Source organism: Alternaria burnsii (genome assembly GCF_013036055.1).
Source record: "Alternaria burnsii strain CBS107.38 chromosome Unknown 740, whole genome shotgun sequence".
In the NCBI taxonomy this organism is placed as follows: domain Eukaryota; kingdom Fungi; phylum Ascomycota; class Dothideomycetes; order Pleosporales; family Pleosporaceae; genus Alternaria; species Alternaria burnsii.
The window spans coordinates 544,647-562,345 of record NW_024066112.1 but is presented as its reverse complement, the minus strand read 5'-3'; the positions used below and the strand labels follow the sequence as shown (position 1 = coordinate 562,345).

Genomic DNA, 17,699 nt, shown 5'->3' with positions numbered 1-17,699 from the left:
TGTTCTGCGCCGAAAAATATGCGCCTAGAAAATGCTCAAGTACTAGATGCTTCGCGAAGAACAATGAAACCACCAAACGCAACTCCAAACGTATCGTACAAGACCCCAACCAGAACCATATGCAAAACGCTATGCGAACCCCAATATGTAATTGCGAAACGTGCGCCAATTCCATTCCCAAATGTCCTTATCCCCACAACTCCATGCTTATATGTTCTCATCATCATGTGTACCACTATTTGCCGTCGTCGACGGCAGTATCTGCTCGTTTGCGCTGGATAACGCCAAGGAACAGCAGGCGCTCCCATACATCGTCCTTGACGAGCACGCGCGTCTTGTCGAACGGCAGCCCGTCGAGCTCCCTCAAGCTCCTGCATAGATTGGCAAGCATCATCTCGGTGACCCGCCGCCTAATGCGGGTTTCGTAGTCCAGTCGCTGGAGATGTTGCACATCTGCTTCAACTTCCCCCTCAGGTAGAACGAAGCGGTTCGTGAGCTGCTCGTCGGAGGGTTTCTGCCTGAGAGACATGATCCTATTTTCACATGTCGGAGCGTAGAAGCGAAGCGTGAGCGGGTTGTCTCGCCAGTCTAGCTTCGAAAGTGTAGCTAGCTTGCCCAAGACCATTGCGTTGGCACGTAGGCGCTCGAGCTTGTTGCCTGCCAGGAGAAGCTCACTTAATCGCTTGATGTTGAGGAGTGGCCGAAGATCTGTCAAAGAGTTGAAGTTGAGGTTGATAGATCGAATGTTCGGCGTAAGCTGACCGAAGTTATCTGGTAGTTCCTTTAGACCCATGGAAGCCAATTCTAGGCGCTGAAGACTCAGTAGATGTTGCGAGATCTGAAGGCCATACGTCGGATTGAGCGAGAGATACAGGTTGCGAACTTCTGTATTCCTGACAAGATTGCTCGCACACATCTCCATGTCCGACTCCGAGTTGAGGATCTGTTCGCGAGCGGAGAATGTGCGCAGATGTCGAAGATGTTCTAGGCCAGATACTTGGGTCAAACAGTTGCCATCGACATAGAGAGACTCGAGCTTAGGGAAGTACTGATCAACATCAAGCATCGTGGTTCCGTTCCGGCAGATACGGACAGACCGTAGGAATCTGCAAGGCTTGAAAGGCGTGTCGATAAGCGGAAACTCCTCTATCTCATTGTCGTCTGCTATCGTTAGTAATGTCCTAGCAAATGTAGCGACCGAGAAACATACCAAGGTTGAGATGCTGGAGTTGGGGCAAGCAGTGCAGATTCCGTACTTCAAGCAAGTGGTTCTTCCTCAAATCCAGATCAGTGAGAGATTTCCTGTCGAACAGATTAGCAAACAATGATGAGATAGAGTCTCTAATCTGACTCACAGATTTGTTCGGCTGAAGTCAACTGTGTCGATCTCGTTGCCGCGAACGCTTAATTCCATCAGGCCATCGAGATGTAGAATGCCTTGAAGAGATCTGATCTTGTTGTTGTCCGCCTTGAGAATTCGGAGATGCACCAATTCAGCGAGGCCGTCCAATCTGTCGATATCATTACCGGATATGTCAAGGTGTTGTAGGTTGACGAGGGTCGTCCATGAGGTAAGTCCATTCAGACAGTTGTTCTGTGCCTGCAGTCGACGCATGGAGTAAGGAATACCCTCAACCTGATTGATCTTATTGTCTGAAACATCAAGCTCCTCGAGGTGGTAGCAGAGCTCATCTAGACGGTGCAAGCTGTTAAGGTCCTTTTTGTGGAGATTGACAGTACGGAGATCTTCCCAATAAGGCTCATCGGGCTCGACATCCTGTAGTGCCTTCACAAGCTCAGCAGTGCCTTGTGCATAACGATCTTCTAGAGCTTTGGAAAACCGGCTACCGTTATGTTTCACCACAACTCGGTCTGGGAGATCGAATTCATCGATTTGGTTAAGAGTAAACTCAGGTAGGTCACTGAGCATGAATGTGACATCCTTTACAGGTGATGATGGTGCAGTCACAAGCGTATCCCGTCGTCCATGGCGAAGAGAGGGAGCAGAGACGTTCATCGATAACTCCATCCGATAATTCTTCGACGGGGCATCATCCAAAATCGACAAGTCGCCATCTCCGTTGAACACGGGCAGACGGCTGGGTCGTCCATGCGACATGGTACGGGTACCGTTTGTCTGTCCCCAAGCTGGTTGCTTCTTATCTGACATCTGCTGAGCACTGGAGGGGCCCCATTGTTGGCGGCGTTGCTTCTGAGCATTTTCGGGTTGAGATTCGCGTGCTCGATCCTCGCGCTCAGCGATCGAGATGGTAACATTTCGTACTCGCGGACGTTGCACACTTGCAGGAGCGTGGTCCCTCCCTTCGAAATACTGAATCTCATGTTCGACGCCATCTTCTTCCGATTCTGGAATGGCATACGTTGTAGGCGCATGAGGCATCTTGTGTGTGCTGTATATCCGCGGGGCTTGCGTGCTCCATGAGGTAGCTCGTGTGTCGGTTTTAGGGAAGCTCCAGCCAAAGTTCGAGGCCTTAGAAGGTGCCGAGCTTGTTTCCGTATATGCGACACCTTTGCCTTCACGAGTCACTGGACGCGAGTCTTCGTCATCGTCAGGCTTCTCTGTGTCTTCGAGGATGGTTTCTGCTGTAGGCTGGAGGCGGACTGGAGAGCCTGTTCTAGTATCTAGCTCAGTCGTATCTTCTACTGTCAGATCAGGGATGTTGCCGAAAGGATCATCCTCGCTAGCATTCATGGCGCTTGGTTCTTCCGCTTGTAGCTGGTGCTGCCTGGACGGGTTCTTCTGGCGGACCCAAATGTTCTTGTCGCGATCAAAGCTCATGCCTGCGACTTGCTGAGGGATAAGATGCGCCACCGCTTCGGGAGCTAGCGTCGCGACACATTCCGAACGACGTGATGCGTTTGTGACAATTGTGTTTCCGAAAGATGAAGCTGTCGAAAGGAGTGTGGCATTTCCACGAGGCGCAGAACTAGGGCGATGGTCCTCGTCATCCTCGGGCTGGTGCCTGTTGGGGTTGTCCGTGATCCGAATATCATCCTGCTCAACCACCACGCTCTCTCCTTCTGGTGTTGCAGATCCTCTCAGGCGTGATACTCGAATAGAGTTGACCGAAGAGTTCAAGAAAGTATCGTTCTCGTTTTCTTGGTATTTGCGGAGGTGATTCTCGATTCTTGCATCTATGTCTCGCTTATTCGCGTCCTGCCAAGATGACTGTCGCCCTTCCTTGCTCGGGGGCCTTTCAAACGTTAACATACTGGAAGGATGGTCGTTGACTTCTTCGAGCAGCTGAGTCTCGGCTTCCGTTTCTTCGAGACTGCCCAAACCACTAGTTGGTCGACCCTTGGTGCGGATAAAGTCCATGATCTTGAGCGCTTCATCCAGGAAATCTTGCGTGGTTACAGATCGTTTGCGAGTCTTATCGCGCGCGCCAGGCTGCCTCCTCAAAGTGAAAGCAGCGACTTGGTTGGCGACCGCCTTTGCATGATCTCGTTCTGTGTCAGTATCTGACATGATAGATGAATCTAGGTGTTCCCGAATTGTGTTGAGCTTTGGTGAAGCTTGGATGAAAGCTTCTGTAGCTTCCATGATCTCTGCTTGTATCTCCTCTCGCCTTCGTTGACTAGGCGTAGGGTTGCGGGGTCTCAATATGTGCCGTCGGGCTAGCGTCTCTGAGTCGGCAATGTTCTTCGAGGGATCTAGGCTGCCGTCTTGCGTACGTCCAACAACCGCCTGGATGGCTGCATGCGAACGCTGTATTGTGCCTGCTTTAGTGTCACTCGGTATATCCTCGTTCTCTTCATCTTCATCTGCTGCAGTGATTGTCCTTCTACGCTTGGGAGTGGGGTTCTTGAACGGCGATGTCGGACCTCTCTTCCCTTCAGCATACTCGTGAACAACTTCTGAAAAATCTTCTTCTGGAAATGCCTCCGTCTTTTCCTCAGAGACCTTCCGGTGTGGTACAAACTTTGGCCGGCTGACACACCGACTGACATTCCTTATTGGCTTCGCTGCCTGGCTAGATACACGTCTACTAGCTTTTGAAGGCTGGCGTCGGACTGGTGATTCGTCAAGTTGGAACTTGAAAGGTTGGCGGCTGCCAGGAGGCGCAACATCTGTAGAGGGTGACTCGTCCGGGGCGCTATCGTTTTGCGCATCGTAATCGTCATCGGATGTTATTGCAGAGAAGTCACCAGAGAATTCGTGCTGACTTAGCTGGCCTTGGCCGAAAGACGGAAGTCTGAATGGCAGTTCCGACTGACTTTGATTGAGGTTCTGCATGCTCCTTTCTTCTACCGATGTCAGCCTCGATTGCTTCGGCGCCGCTTTGCTTGACTCTGCCGTGCCCTCTTTGACACTGGAAGCTTTCTCAGATTTGTACTCAAGCTGACTGAGTCGCCTCTGTATACGGTTACTTGTGAAGGTGTCATGCGCATCGAAGAGCTTCAACGGACTTCCGGAGCCTTTTGCTCGATCTGGACTCAAGAATTGTTCGCGTCGACGATTTGGTGTAGACGGGTTGGTGACCAATGCTGGAGGAGGCGAAGGGTGTTTCGTGGTTGTACTCGACTGAGCTGTGACGACACGACTGCTGGATGGTCGCGACCCAGCTATCCTTTCTGGCGACGGGCTGAGAGGCTTGCGATGGAAAGATCCGTCCCTAGAATATCCACCTCTTCGAAACTCTACATTCCGGTTCATGTCCGCCATGTCTGGAGTGCCAGCAGGAAGGCCTTCCGGTAGCGACTCGTCTTGCAGTCTGGCGAAAGATGAGTCCTCGCGGCTGTAACCCAGTGCGCTTTCTTCTTGCTCGGACTGAAAATGGTCCGGAGGCGGCGATCCGATCTGGCGTAACCGGTTGGCAAGTTCGGATCCTCTGAAGTTGGGAGCAGGGTTTGCGGCCTGGCTAGTCTTCATGTTCCCGGTCATGGTAAGATAGACAGGGCTGAAGTTTTCGTTCTCGTACTCTATCTGGCCGCTCACAGTCCGTACCGGGTCGCTTGGCGGCGGCATAAGATTTTGAGAGCATTCTGATGGCTCTTCTTCGTGTATTGTTTCGTCGTGGGAGGGCTCCTCTAGTTCTGTTTGTTGTTGTTGCTCATCTAGGGTGGCATCGTGGTCTTGTTCCTTTTGTTGCGCGTTCCGTCGCGTGGCTGGCCATGGTGGCGGACTCGAAGGTAATGGAACGGCAGAAAGACCCTTCAGCAGCCCAAGCCTGCGCTTTGGTTGCGCAGAGTCATCTGATGCACCTCCAGCCGGCGGTTGGAAGATATTCTCAAGACCTGTGGGGCCAAACAAGTCGGTCTGACCGCCGTAGCCTACTTCGCCATTGACGAGCCTGCGCCTCCACTCGGGCGTGTCATGGGATCCTGGCTCTTTTGTAGGTGATCTCGCGACCGTGTTGTGTGCGACTGTTCCATAGTGAATGCCGGAGCCTTGCGAGATGGAAAAGGACGAGTACGAGGCGCGACGCGGGGGCTCAATGTGTGACGCGTTGGGCGATGACGGGGCGGGCGGGGCGTTGATGTCGCTGTAGCTGCGCTCGAGGAGGGCGCTCCTCTGCTTTGGCGGCCGCAGCTCTTTGCCGATGCTGCGCACTTGGACCTCGGAGAAGGAGCCTGAGGACTGTCGCATGCGGGGAAGACGACTGCGGGCCTTTGCCGCGCTCTGGGGAGTCACGGCCGGGCTTTGGACATTGCGTGCAATTGTGGCTGGCGATTCCTGGGGCCATTCTTCGGAGAGCCCTTCAAAATAGCTGGGCTGTGGAGGGTTTTTGGCCATGGTGGTGGTTGTGGTGGTTGTCTCGGCCGGTGCCGCGTTGGCCGTGTTGATGTCTCAAGTTTGGGCGCTGGAAAATGAAGCGGTGAGGAGGAAACTTGCTGGCTGGCGCCGACGCGTCAAAATAATGCTGCTATCTTAGCGCAAACGGCATATTGCTTCTGCGGCTTTCTCAATGGCGGGCGCAACGTCCAAGAACGCGTCGACGAGTCGTGCTGACTTGTTATCGGGTGTATATCGATATACTAGCGAGCATCTATGACATCTGATGCCGGATGCACGGCCTATCCCCGCGTGCGCTAAGGAGTCGTTCCCACAGCAACCACATACGATCTCCCGCAAAACGCAAGACGACAATGCGCCGACGACGACTGTCCCGTCAATCAAGAGGACTAGACCGTCCCGAGAAAACGGCTATTCCATCTTAGAGACGGTAGCAGATCTTGTCTTGGCGGATTCATTCGCTTGTCTCCCGAGCTTGTTTGTTGAGCTTGGTCCTCCCTTCACGCCGCCGTGGCACCTGCGACACAGACGCCGGTTGACGATGCGACTCGACCCGACCCCACCTTATTTTTACATCATCACTGCTGCTACCCATAGAACATTGTCACATGCTGGACTCTAGCTAGAGCTGCATTGTGTCGAGGACAAGCTTCTCGTCACGATTGCCCGTAAACATGCCGCTCTATTTACACCCTCACCTGAAGCGGGGACTGGACTTTGATGGCTTCCATGTCGACCCAGAAGACCTCCTCGAAGAACCGCTCGCAGAATACGAGGACGCTGAGCACCGGGCAGCGAAGAGACGAAGAATCGAAGCGATTGCATCTCGATATCTGCGTGGCCGAGCACCCGTCATCGTCACAGCAGGGCTAAGAGGACCCTTCAACAATGACTGGAAGAACCCATGGGCGAAACCCATAGTAGAAAAGAAGAAGAAGAAGAAGAAGATACCACACAAGAGCAACAAGGCCGCTGTTGGTCGAAGAGATGCAATTGGGCATAGGAGCAGTGCAAGGGTGAGGAGGAGCACTGAAAGCGTTGTCGTCCAAGAATCCGCGCCGCCCCAGACAGAGTCGCCAGAAACATCAAGGGCTGTCAAGGACGACCTGGAGCGCCACGAACACGACGATAGCCTCGACGGAATCGAAGTCCCGCCCGCGACAGCGCCCTTACCCGACGACGACGACGACGACGAAGATGTACCCGAGACGATAGAATCCGTGAGCATATCCACGGCTAGATGCATACAAAGTCGCTCTCCCATGACAAACCCATTCTGGTTGCGTCGCCCTGATTCCGCCAGAGTCGACATGCGCAAAGCCACAAACCGGAACACGGATACGTCTCCAACACGGTCACGGTCGCGAAATAGCGCCTCACAAACACAAACGTTATCACAATTGCGGCTCAGTCTCCCAAAAGCACCTATCCACGCTCGGATATCGGCACTTGGAGCATTGGAGCAAGAGGAACGGGCATCAAGCGCGTCGGCTTCCATGATGATATCCCCACCTACCAGGGGTGCTGATACGGAAGTTCAGGCACAAGTCCTAACCGCTGCAGACTCAGTAACCGAGGCAGGTGATACTTCGGCTCTGACCATAGCAACACCTCACAGCAGTCAGTCGGGACAACGGTCACAGCGGACAGTACCGATCATCACCTCTTCGATAGGGAGTCAAGGAAGACGTACAGGAGGTGATGTACAGCGGTCTGCGGGCCGATCTATCAACTCAACATCAGCCTCGAAACCCAGAGAGCCGCCACGACGCTCCAGTCACCAAGATACACATAATGCATCCACGCCCAGGCCAGTTTCTAGAAAATCGAAACTGAGGCCGAGAGCAGTCAACTTCGACTCATCGCCAGAGAAAGCTCCCTCAGTCAGAGAGCCAGTTGCTGGGAAGACTGCTACCCAGGATGAAGCCAAGAATGAGCTGCAGGAGGTCTGCACAGAGGAAGTTACTGTTGAAGTGCAAGCATCTCCGCAGGTGGAAGGACATGTTACCGTGGTCCAGGATGAGAATCCGGATTTCCGCACAAGTCGAGGCAGTCATAATTCTGACTGGTCTACACAAGCCGCATTGCTGCGAGCTCAGCTTGAGTTCCAGCAAAGCACTTTCCCCATGGTATCGCCTGAGGTCCTTCGGTTGGATTCACAACCCTCACTTCTAGACACATCCCGTCCTTATTTGGCCGCTCCCATCGCAGCAACTACACCCCATTCTAGCTTCACGGTCCAGCGAGACGAGCCGCTCGCACCCGAGACTGTACTGCAGGCTCCACCCATCAGTACGCAGGACCTCTTTGGCGCAGCGTCACCATTTGCGTTCAGCACAGTGAAGAAGAAGCCCGAAGAATCACAACGAAGCAACCTGCGGTTCGCTCTCAGTCCTAGTGATGGGTTACTGAAAGCTGACGCAATCGTTAAGAGCCCCACTCCTGGTACCGACCGAATTCCACTGAAGGATAAGAACAACATCACTTCGATTTGGAGCTTTACTACAGACAAAGCCTCACAAGGATCCCAGGGGCTTTTGAGTGACATGTCCAAGGGGGCGTTGAAGGACATTAGATTCCCAGCACTGGACATCGACACGTCACTAGGTGACTTCGGCCCTACTGGTGATCTGGATTTTACAGATCGATTCCTTCGTAATATAGACGACACTTGAATGCTATGACAAAGAGGAAATATGATTTCGTCTCCAGGCAATGCTGTGCGGGTCAGAGCAACACGGAAGCAGCGGCATGTTCACGTCCCACCAGTGGCCTTGGTCGCCGTGGCACTCTGTTCCTGCCAGATGGAAGCATTCATGTACCGGTATCACAGCGAGGTGCAGCGATAGTCACGTAAGGATGCAGCAGGCGGTGAGAGGCCACGTTCTCGAGTGATTGGTCGTTGACGTCTGGAGCCCATGCATAGTCAATGCAAGCAAAAGACCTTGGGCAGAGCACGGATTGATATCGGCGAAAGGGGTGAGGCAATCGCGATGGGATGGTATAGCCGGTACCGCATAGTTTGGATACGGGCCTTTGTAGGGGCACGGGGAGGACGGCGCGGAGGCGGAAAGACGTCTAGCTTGTGTCACAGATGTCAAGAATTGTGCTTTTCCAATTTCCAACGAAGCTGCAAAGTGAAGCTGCAGCGCGTGACTGCAGCCTATGGTGATGGCATGTGTCGTGGGTTGAACCTTGGAAGCGTTCAACGTCGACTAGCTCAGTCCGTGAACCGTGCCGACATCGTTCATGTGGCTCCTTGTGCACGGACGCTCCTGCCTCGTCTTCACATGGACAAACAACCACGACGTTGCAGCAATTGCCCGCGCAATTGCCGCCAAGCCCAATTGTCTTTGTCGCCAGAGGCCAAACTGCCCTCTCCACGTCCGACTTCTGCATCGTGTAAACAAGCATCGCACAGCACCGTCGCGAAACCACCAACCACTCGGGCCATCTGCACTGACGCGCTTTGTTACGCGGTGGCAGTCAGGCAGACGTCATTGGGCCGCTCGCTTGGGATAATCTTTGCGCCACTTTGGCCTTGACGCCAAACCACACAGAATTAGAACGTGGACCTTTCGCATCTCTCACTGGTGTCTTGCTCGCTAGCACCCTGGAACCACATCTGCAGCCCTCCCATCCGCCAGCGCCGCTGCTCTGCACGCTAATCTGGAAGATCCGCCCCTGCTGGCCCTCCGCTGTGTCTCCGCCGCGCCCAAACGACTGCATCCTGGCAAACGACCTGAGCGCCCACCCGGCAATATCTGCCACCCATCCTGCCACGAGGTGCCTTCCCAACGGTCGAATCAATGTCGAGCCCATGTCACCCCAGCCGGACGCCCAAGGAAATACCTCACCCCCCGCATCGGTGAGGTCGAACGCCAGCCATGGAGTTCGCACGCCGGACCCCGAGCACGACCAAGTGACGCCCAAGACCCTCTCCCAGACGGGCCGTTCACGCACGGCTCCCATTGTCCACGATAACAACAACCTTTGGAAGTCGTCAATTGATCGCCCCCAGCTGGACGAGCGCGACAGCATATTCGCGACTACATATCTCCACACCGACAGCCCCATTTCCTCTCCGCGGGCCAGCGCACGCAATGTAGACCCCGCCAACGATGCTCCCGAACACAGTCTGTCAGAGATGGCAGCACCAGCACCTCCCCAGAGGCGATTGATGGATCCGCCCATCATTCGTAGGAAACATTCCACCCTCCCGCCATCCACTTCTTCTATCGACCACCAAGCCGTCTTGACTACCCCCTTCAACCCCCGCGCTGCCATTGCAGCTGGTGTGGGTTTCGACGCCATCCATCACAGTCCTCCGCCCTTTATGAGTCCCGTCGATTCGCCCGTGCAGCATCCCAGCACCCCACCGCGTCCCGAACTCCAATACGAGGCTCTTCTCGAGAGCGAGGAGAGACGTAGGAATAGAGAATGGCGTGAGGGAAAGCCTGTTCCGTTCAAGGGCAACATGATCTCCGACCAGCCTGTCATGGACATTGAGATGGAAAAGAAGATTGAAGCAACACTTGCCAAGACTGAGCAACCTACGTCTGCCCGCAGTCGGAAAGCAAGCCACTATCTACGCGTATTCAAGGATGGCGACCCGACCGAAGAACCGAGGAAGAAGGATAACAAGGCGAGAGAGCGTCCGTCCGTTGAGAGGACCCTGTCCACGCTTTCAGAGGAAGCCACAAACGAGACTGTTGCTCTGATTGATCAGCTTCGTCGCGCGTCAATGGCGTCCTCCGTCGTACAGTCACCTCTGGGTGGTCCAATTGAGTCATACTTTGAAGCGAAAGTCGCACCTCGCACGGAACCAGGCGCTGTCACCACTCCTTCTGATGGAAGCACGCGACCGGATGTGAGCACTCCAGACAAGAAGCAATTCCCGCGGCGTCTTCTCGAGGACATTCGCGGCTTCGGAAACTTGACCCCCGGCGCGGACCCAAGATCGTTGCTCTCACGCAGTCTTCCTACCTCGGCTGTGGAGAAGGTTCACGCACACGCACCAACGAACGGATCAGCACACTATCACGAGCCGTCCGATTACTTCCAAGTCAAAGATGGAGGCAACAGAGAACGTACACCGGGCTCGGAGGAAGAGGACGAATCGGAAAAAGAGCAAATATCTTCAGCTCTATACTTCCCCCATAGGCGTCTCAAGACAAGTGAGCAACTGCCTACAGAAACACAGAACCGAGATAGAGAGGTGAATGCTGTCGAGAAGAGGGCTTCGACCCACGAAGTTGCGGGGCCAAAGGGCTGGGCCACAGAGAAGGATGTGCAAACCCCACAAGAAGTAGAAATTTCTCTACAGTCCCAAGATACCAATCAATGCCTTCATGGTGATATCTCCACGGCGACTTCCGTAAAGAAAGACAAAGAACAACCGCTGACATCCGCTGGCGATGCGCTTTCAGCTGAATCTGAATCTGAGTCGATTGCCGAATCTACCCAGTCACATCTTGGTTATGAATCCAGTGCGACTGATGACCTAGGAACGACGCCCACTGCGACTACGCACAAACAGGAAGTTAAAGCCGCTGCGCCACAGGTAGCTCAGCCACCTGCCCCACTGGGAGCTGTGGAGCTGAAGCCGTACGATCACCAAGTGGGCGGCCATTCCACTGTTTACCGTTTTTCAAGACGAGCAGTTTGCAAACAACTAAATAATCGTGAGAATGAGTTCTACGAAACAGTGGAGCGGCAGCACCCAGAGCTATTGGAATTCTTGCCAAGGTACGACAACTTCCCTCTGCTGTCGATCAAAGCTGAGACTTCAGCAAGATATTTGCGTTCATCCCATGTTTTTAGTCAAGTCAGTTACTAACATTGCTATCTCATAGGTACATTGGCGTCTTGAACGTGACTTATCGAAAAGCACCCAAAAAGAAAAAGGGCGCCAAGGACAAAGCGAAATCTGATGCCGCGCCAACAACTTCTGCAACACAGTCAGAAAATGCTTCAAGACAGGCTTCCAAGGCTCCTGGAGATCGAGGCAAAGATGAACAGCCCCGAGTAGTCAGTCACTCGCAACAAGTTGGTATGACCATTCCTCAGGTAATATTCGAGAACAATCGGCATATCATCCCAGACAACCTATTCCGTGTGCCGCCACGTTCCACCACTCCAGATCCATGGATGAGGAATTCCTCAATCTTACAGCAGCAACATCGGCGAAACCAGAGTGATTACGGACATGTCTCTCAAAGTCCAACACGGCCTCCGTTGCAGCATACCAGCAGTTGGGGTGTCACGACAATCAACAGAAAATTACAAGAAGAAGTGCTTCGTCAAGTTTTCGCACCGCCACCCATCCATCATCGGTCGCGTCACCACCACCATGGAATCTCTACCCGTAAGGCTGGAAGAGATACACCACAGACTGTGGCTGGTTCTGCGCCTACCATAAGGAGAAATAGCACAGATGTATCTGGTTTGCATCCACCACTGACAGAAGAGTGCACACGAAAACAAGTATTGAAAGCTGAAGCACACCGACATGCTTCCGACAAGAACCCCGATTCTGCCCCTTCTAGCTCGGCTGGACGGCCAGAAATGAATGGCGATACCTTGAAGCCATCGCAAAACACTATACCCCGCCGTCGTCACTCTGGAAGCGGACTTACTAGGAGACCTTTGGGAATAGATACTATCCAGAGACACAACCTGGAATACTATGAAGAGGACGGCTATGGTGGTGATGCCGAGGAGGAGGTATTTGCCATGGACGAGGATCGCAATGCCCTGTCCGACGCAAAGGAACAGAACAGGGGTCGGTCTGTGCAAGTTTCCGGCACACTCAATGGCTCCGATGCTCAGAGGCCAACGGAGGGTGCCATGCTGCCAGCTCCAGCTGTTCCTAATGGCACGGGTGCTCCGCCTAAGGATGAACCCTCCAACCCTGATCAGGCGCAGCACCAGCCTGACGAGCGCGTTCAACACTTCATCCTCCTTGAAGACCTTACTGCTGGCATGACAAGGCCTTGTGTCTTAGACTTGAAGATGGGTACGCGCCAGTATGGTGTGGAGGCCGATGAGAAGAAACAGCGGTCTCAACGGCGCAAGTGTCAGATGACCACGAGTGCTCAACTCGGCGTGCGAGTCTGCGGTATGCAAATTTGGAACGCCAAGACCCAGAGCTACATTTTTGAGGACAAGTACTTCGGTCGAGACCTGAAAGCAGGAAAAGAATTTCAGGACGCGCTTAAGCGCTTTTTCTGGGATGGGACGAGCTACAAAGCAGCAACGAGACATATACCCGTCATATTGGAGAAGATCAGCCAACTGGAACGCATGATACGAAAACTCCCAGGATACAGATTCTACGCAAGTAGTTTGTTGATGCTCTATGACCGTGGGGACGGTGAGTCGAAGGAGAAAGATGCAGCACCCTCTTTACCTAACGGCTTGTCGAACCCGAGCAACGAAGACGTTTCAACAATACCATCTGGACTTACATCACCAGGGCCGACAGTCGCTTCTAAACCGCCACCCAAGAAGCACGGAGAGATCAAGCTGAAAATTGTCGACTTTGCCAACTGCGTGACTGCAGAAGACCCTCTACCAGACGATTTACCTTGTCCACCTGAAAACCCTGACGGCATTGACAGAGGCTACCTCCGTGGTCTCCGATCACTACGCCTCTACTTCCAACGAATTTGGAATGACATCAACGAGGAATGGGTCGAACGAGGCGAGGGCGAGGGCATGGCGCGAAATCATCACCATGGCCCTGGTTTAGGTGAGGTTGGTGCGGGTTGGATGGATGATGCTGGTGGTGAGGATACAGGCTACGCCAGTTTCTAAAGAAGAGGAGGAACAGCAAAGCTGCCCACGCTCGACAGAAGTCGGACAGTCGATATTGATACGTCCATCCCTTTCCCCTTCCCTTCATTTCCACGTTCAGTCTATTTCACATTGTGTGCATTTTGGGTTGCAAGCATGGTGTTTTGGTGCATAATGGTAAGACAAAGGGTAATGAAATTGGCAATTCTTTTGGCATGCATTGGCGCAGCATTTTATGGGCGGTCAGAACCTCTGCGTTGTGGCTTTTAGTTTTTGAAATTCGCGGAATCTGGGGTGTTCTTGAGGCGGATTCTTTGTATATTATCATAAAGAGTAGGGTAGCGCTAGCTCATTAATACAACACTTTGAATGTCGTCATGTATTGGCCCACGCGCGTGTGCGCACATGCAAACTAACACCCAACTATCTCGACATCTCTTAGTCAGAAGCTATCTCCCCGAAGATATCCACACCCTTTCTTCCCAACGCTGTTCCCACCCCCACAGCTCCTGATCCAACACTCCGCATCCTCTCAAATCCGGCCTTGTCCTCCACTCCACCCGTTCCAACAATCGTGATCGCCTTTAAATCCTCGTGTTTTTCCAGCATGTTCCTGATCGTATACACGTTCCCCAGTGCAAGTGGATGCAAGGGCGCGCCTGCTAGACCACCTACACCAGATCCATTTGCTGACTTCAATGTAGGCCTGACGCCCTTATCCACCTCAGTATCTGGTACCATGAGTAAACTCGAACCCAGCGTATTCACGGCCGTTATGAAGTCCACTGGACAGCTCAGGTATACTGGCTTCATGCTCACACTTTCTTTCAATACACCGAGTAGCCCCTCAAATTGCTCCTGATACGTATACGGCGGTATCTTGATGCCCACTGCCACTCGTTCATTTTCATCTATTCCGCCTGCCTTGACTAAGGCGACATCGATCTCGACCTTGAGCGCCTCTAGATACGTCCGCAACGCAGTGAAATCGTACGCTGGCGGCGTTTTCCCGGGGATGTTGGGACAGGAGAGGTTGATTTCCATGGCAAGGCGCATTTTCACGGACTTGCCAAGTTCGTGGATCAAGTGGTAACATTTAGTCACTTCTTCTGCAGAACCCGTTACGGAGATGACGATGGGCTTGAACGTCTTTCTCCCGCTGGGTGGTTCATCACCGAGACCTTTGCTGATTGCTTTCACAAAACCCAGGTATTCGGAGAGTGGGATAGGTGAGTATCCTAGCGTGTTTAAACTCCCTGTCGTGCTTGCGTCGCCACCAAGGTCCTTGTTGGGAATGCTGGATACATGGGTCGAGGGATTAAAGAACGCGAATTGATGATGTCTAGAGTCGTGAGGGAAACCTTCGATCAGCGAGGTGCGAGTGGTGATAGCGCCTGTGTGAGGACAGTTGTAGAGCTCTTGAAGCTGATCGAGAGTTGTACACCAGGGGTTTGCAGAATTGAGAAGGGGCGGATCAATAGATAGAGGGGCCATCTTAGAGTTTGTGTCGGATTATCGCTGTTGAGCTTGATTGTCGTGTCACGAAGTAATGTATTACGGTACTGGGCGGTTGCGGCCCGGCCCAGTCGTGGAAGTGGGGTGGGCCGATAAGCTTTGCATTGTCGGCTTCGTGTCTTCAGATAACACCACATACAAAAAAAACGTACACAGGTATAGAAATAACAAGCTCTAGCTTGCAGCTTACATGAACTCATGACAAGGAAGTTAATAAAGAATAGTAGTATTGTAGGCTTCTAGATGTTCTATCTCTGTGTACATAGCTCTCGATACGCTTTATTGTAGTAGGAAGAAGTGTTTCCCTTCACCCTCGTAGCAGGCAAGCGAGGACCCGCTTTTCTTCGTTTCTCATTCCTTATATCGGCGAAAAGTAACTAAGTTCTATTCACGGATGTACTGTGCTCAATACTTGGTCCAGATTGATCCCTACGGCGAATTGTCGCATTGGCGAGAGTGAGGTGATGCAGGTGGATTTCAATGTCAACTGTCGGGACTGCGTACTTCGTCACTGGTGTATGCATGAAGGTTTTTTTGGAGTAATGACTGCGTGAAACCCATGTAACTTCTGAGGTGCCACCTTGTTCTCAGAATGAGGCGAATTGGAATGAGAGCGCCCATGCTGACTAGACAAAAGGCCTTCGGCCAGACTGTCGACGCTTCTTGAGCGCTCTCGAATGATGTCTGTTCGATATCTTGTGCGTATGTTGGTACTCGAGAGGTGTTCTTCGCTTCTCCGCTGGCGTTTCGCGTTGCTAGCAGCGTTCCTCAGTGTCGACAATTTATTGCTGTTCTCAGATCGCCTCTTCACATGAGTGCGCCTTGAAACATGCCTGCCTCGCTGAGCCTCACCCTTGTCAGAAGACCCAGTACTGCTACCGGGACGCCTTGTTGCAGGAGCGTCCTTGGTGGGCTGCCTGTCTCGAGGACTGTTGGTGATACCCGAACATACCCTGCAAGTATTAGTTAGAGTGCGAAGACATGACAGCGTAGTTAGATTTACCTGATTAAGGCCTTGTTCCCTTCTGTTCCTCGAAAATAAAACTGCTCGTTTGATAGTCGGACTTCTGTATAGGTACCTAGGTACAACCAACTATTGTTGTGCGTTGAGTGGGATCGTACGTACACAGATATTTCCTGGAAACAGAGTGAAGGTCGACGAAAGTGGATCCACTGGCTTAGTTCAAACACTCTCAACGTTTGGTTTCATTATTCACACAGCGGCTAGAGTCAAGTTCACCTCAAGTTGAGTCCAAAACAAGCTACTACCTATTACTTCGCCGCTCCTCTGCACCCGCACCATATAGCCCTGTATCAACCTCAAGATGTCTGACCTGACGTGTATGGGCATCTCAAAAGTTAACGACATGGACCTCGCCGAGATTCTACGGATTATGGCGAACCAGCGGGACCTTGGATTCTTGGACGACATCCGAAAGACAGGTCGTCTGCCCATGAAGCGTGCCACGCTCGAACAGATCAAGGCTTATCATGTAAGAAAAAGGCTATATGATTGCAACCACTCACTAATACGAACTCAGGCCCACAGATTGCAATCGTGTCCTGCCCAGTCTCAAAAGCCAAACGATCCGCCCCTCCAAGGCGAAAACGAGGATCGACAGACCCATACACAGGCGAACGATAACGACACGCTCTCGTATGTCTTTGAAGGGGTCGCCAAGAACATTCAAGTGGAGAGGAAGGACGGATCTGGAGACTTTGAAGATGCCATCCGTCCAGATGGAACTCATTGGAACCAGTCTCCACTTCCAAAATTCAAATCGCCTGGTCCTTCGGTGCGCAACCGCAGCGAGATAATGTAAGACTGAGCACTTCACAACCTCTATTGTGGAAACTGACATCCTTAGACTCGCAGTCGCATGGATATCCCTAAGCTTTCCTGAGCCGGTGCCCAGGTAGGAGATGGAGGGTACGTTCTTCACGAAGGCGTAAGGGTTGCCGAGCTGGTGGAAGGAATCTTAATCAAATGCCAGGAGCGCACTTTTAACGAAGATGGCGTTGTTCACAACTCGAGAAGCCGTCGCTTGGGCAAGGCCGCCATGATGCAGTCAGACGCGAACAATCGTGGCGATACCGAGAAGTTAAAGGCTAGCCAGAGCATCTCACTGCCTGAAACAGTCGATGTGAGTCCCAGGCTACGAGATACCTTGGCCCAAGTGATTAATCAAATATATAGCAAAGGCTTAACAAACTGCGCCAGCGCCTACAAGGGATGAATGCCCAGCGCCGCAAACAAATCTCTCCAGCTTACTCGATCCCACTCTCCATTCGCCTCTTCCGCTACACCCCCAACATCTATGCAGTGCTCTTGGCACCCCTATACTGGGTGCAGTACAGTCGGAACAGCACGAGCATTAGGAATACACCATCGCAGTCACGAACAAGACTTGAGTGGCCCATATCAATGTTCAAAGGATGCATGTGGCAAATTCTTTGCATCCCTGTACCTTCTTGCTCATCACGAAGAGCGCTGCAAGAAGAGAGAGGCAAACCTTAGCCGCACCAGCTACCGCTTCACTTTGACAAAGGCTGCAGAGGCCAGTCATCCACCCAAAATTATCATCGTTAATCGCAGCTCCTCGCATCCTCCGAAGGAATGGAAAGCGAA

The 17,699-nt window shown here is 52.6% G+C and overlaps 5 protein-coding genes across 5 annotated transcripts; 3 read left to right on the top strand and 2 right to left on the bottom strand.

The window, feature by feature from the left end:
• Positions 1-235: 235 nt before the first annotated feature.
• On the bottom strand, positions 236-5,758 carry GT037_005035 (leucine-rich repeat-containing protein 23 protein; the record flags this gene model as incomplete). The annotated part of the gene is made up of 3 exons (XM_038930082.1): positions 236-1,161; positions 1,211-1,302; positions 1,356-5,758. 3 exons carry the CDS (start codon positions 5,756-5,758, stop codon positions 236-238), a joined length of 5,421 nt encoding a protein of 1,806 aa, XP_038787032.1.
• Positions 5,759-6,432: 674 nt separating this feature from the next.
• Positions 6,433-8,433, top strand: GT037_005034 (uncharacterized protein; the record flags this gene model as incomplete). The annotated part of the gene is made up of 1 exon (XM_038930081.1): positions 6,433-8,433. One exon carries the CDS (start codon positions 6,433-6,435, stop codon positions 8,431-8,433), a length of 2,001 nt encoding a protein of 666 aa, XP_038787031.1.
• A 1,145-nt stretch (positions 8,434-9,578) lies between these two features.
• On the top strand, positions 9,579-13,576 carry GT037_005033 (inositol hexakisphosphate kinase 2 (p-uptake stimulator); the record flags this gene model as incomplete). The annotated part of the gene is made up of 2 exons (XM_038930080.1): positions 9,579-11,506; positions 11,614-13,576. The coding sequence occupies 2 exons, from the start codon at positions 9,579-9,581 to the stop codon at positions 13,574-13,576; spliced, it is 3,891 nt and encodes a 1,296-aa protein (XP_038787030.1).
• Positions 13,577-13,993: 417 nt separating this feature from the next.
• GT037_005032 (uncharacterized protein) lies at positions 13,994-15,049 on the bottom strand (the record flags this gene model as incomplete). Its single annotated transcript, XM_038930079.1, has 1 exon — positions 13,994-15,049. One exon carries the CDS (start codon positions 15,047-15,049, stop codon positions 13,994-13,996), a length of 1,056 nt encoding a protein of 351 aa, XP_038787029.1.
• Positions 15,050-16,395: 1,346 nt separating this feature from the next.
• On the top strand, positions 16,396-16,990 carry GT037_005031 (uncharacterized protein; the record flags this gene model as incomplete). The annotated part of the gene is made up of 3 exons (XM_038930078.1): positions 16,396-16,563; positions 16,612-16,889; positions 16,939-16,990. 3 exons carry the CDS (start codon positions 16,396-16,398, stop codon positions 16,988-16,990), a joined length of 498 nt encoding a protein of 165 aa, XP_038787028.1.
• Positions 16,991-17,699: the final 709 nt, after the last annotated feature.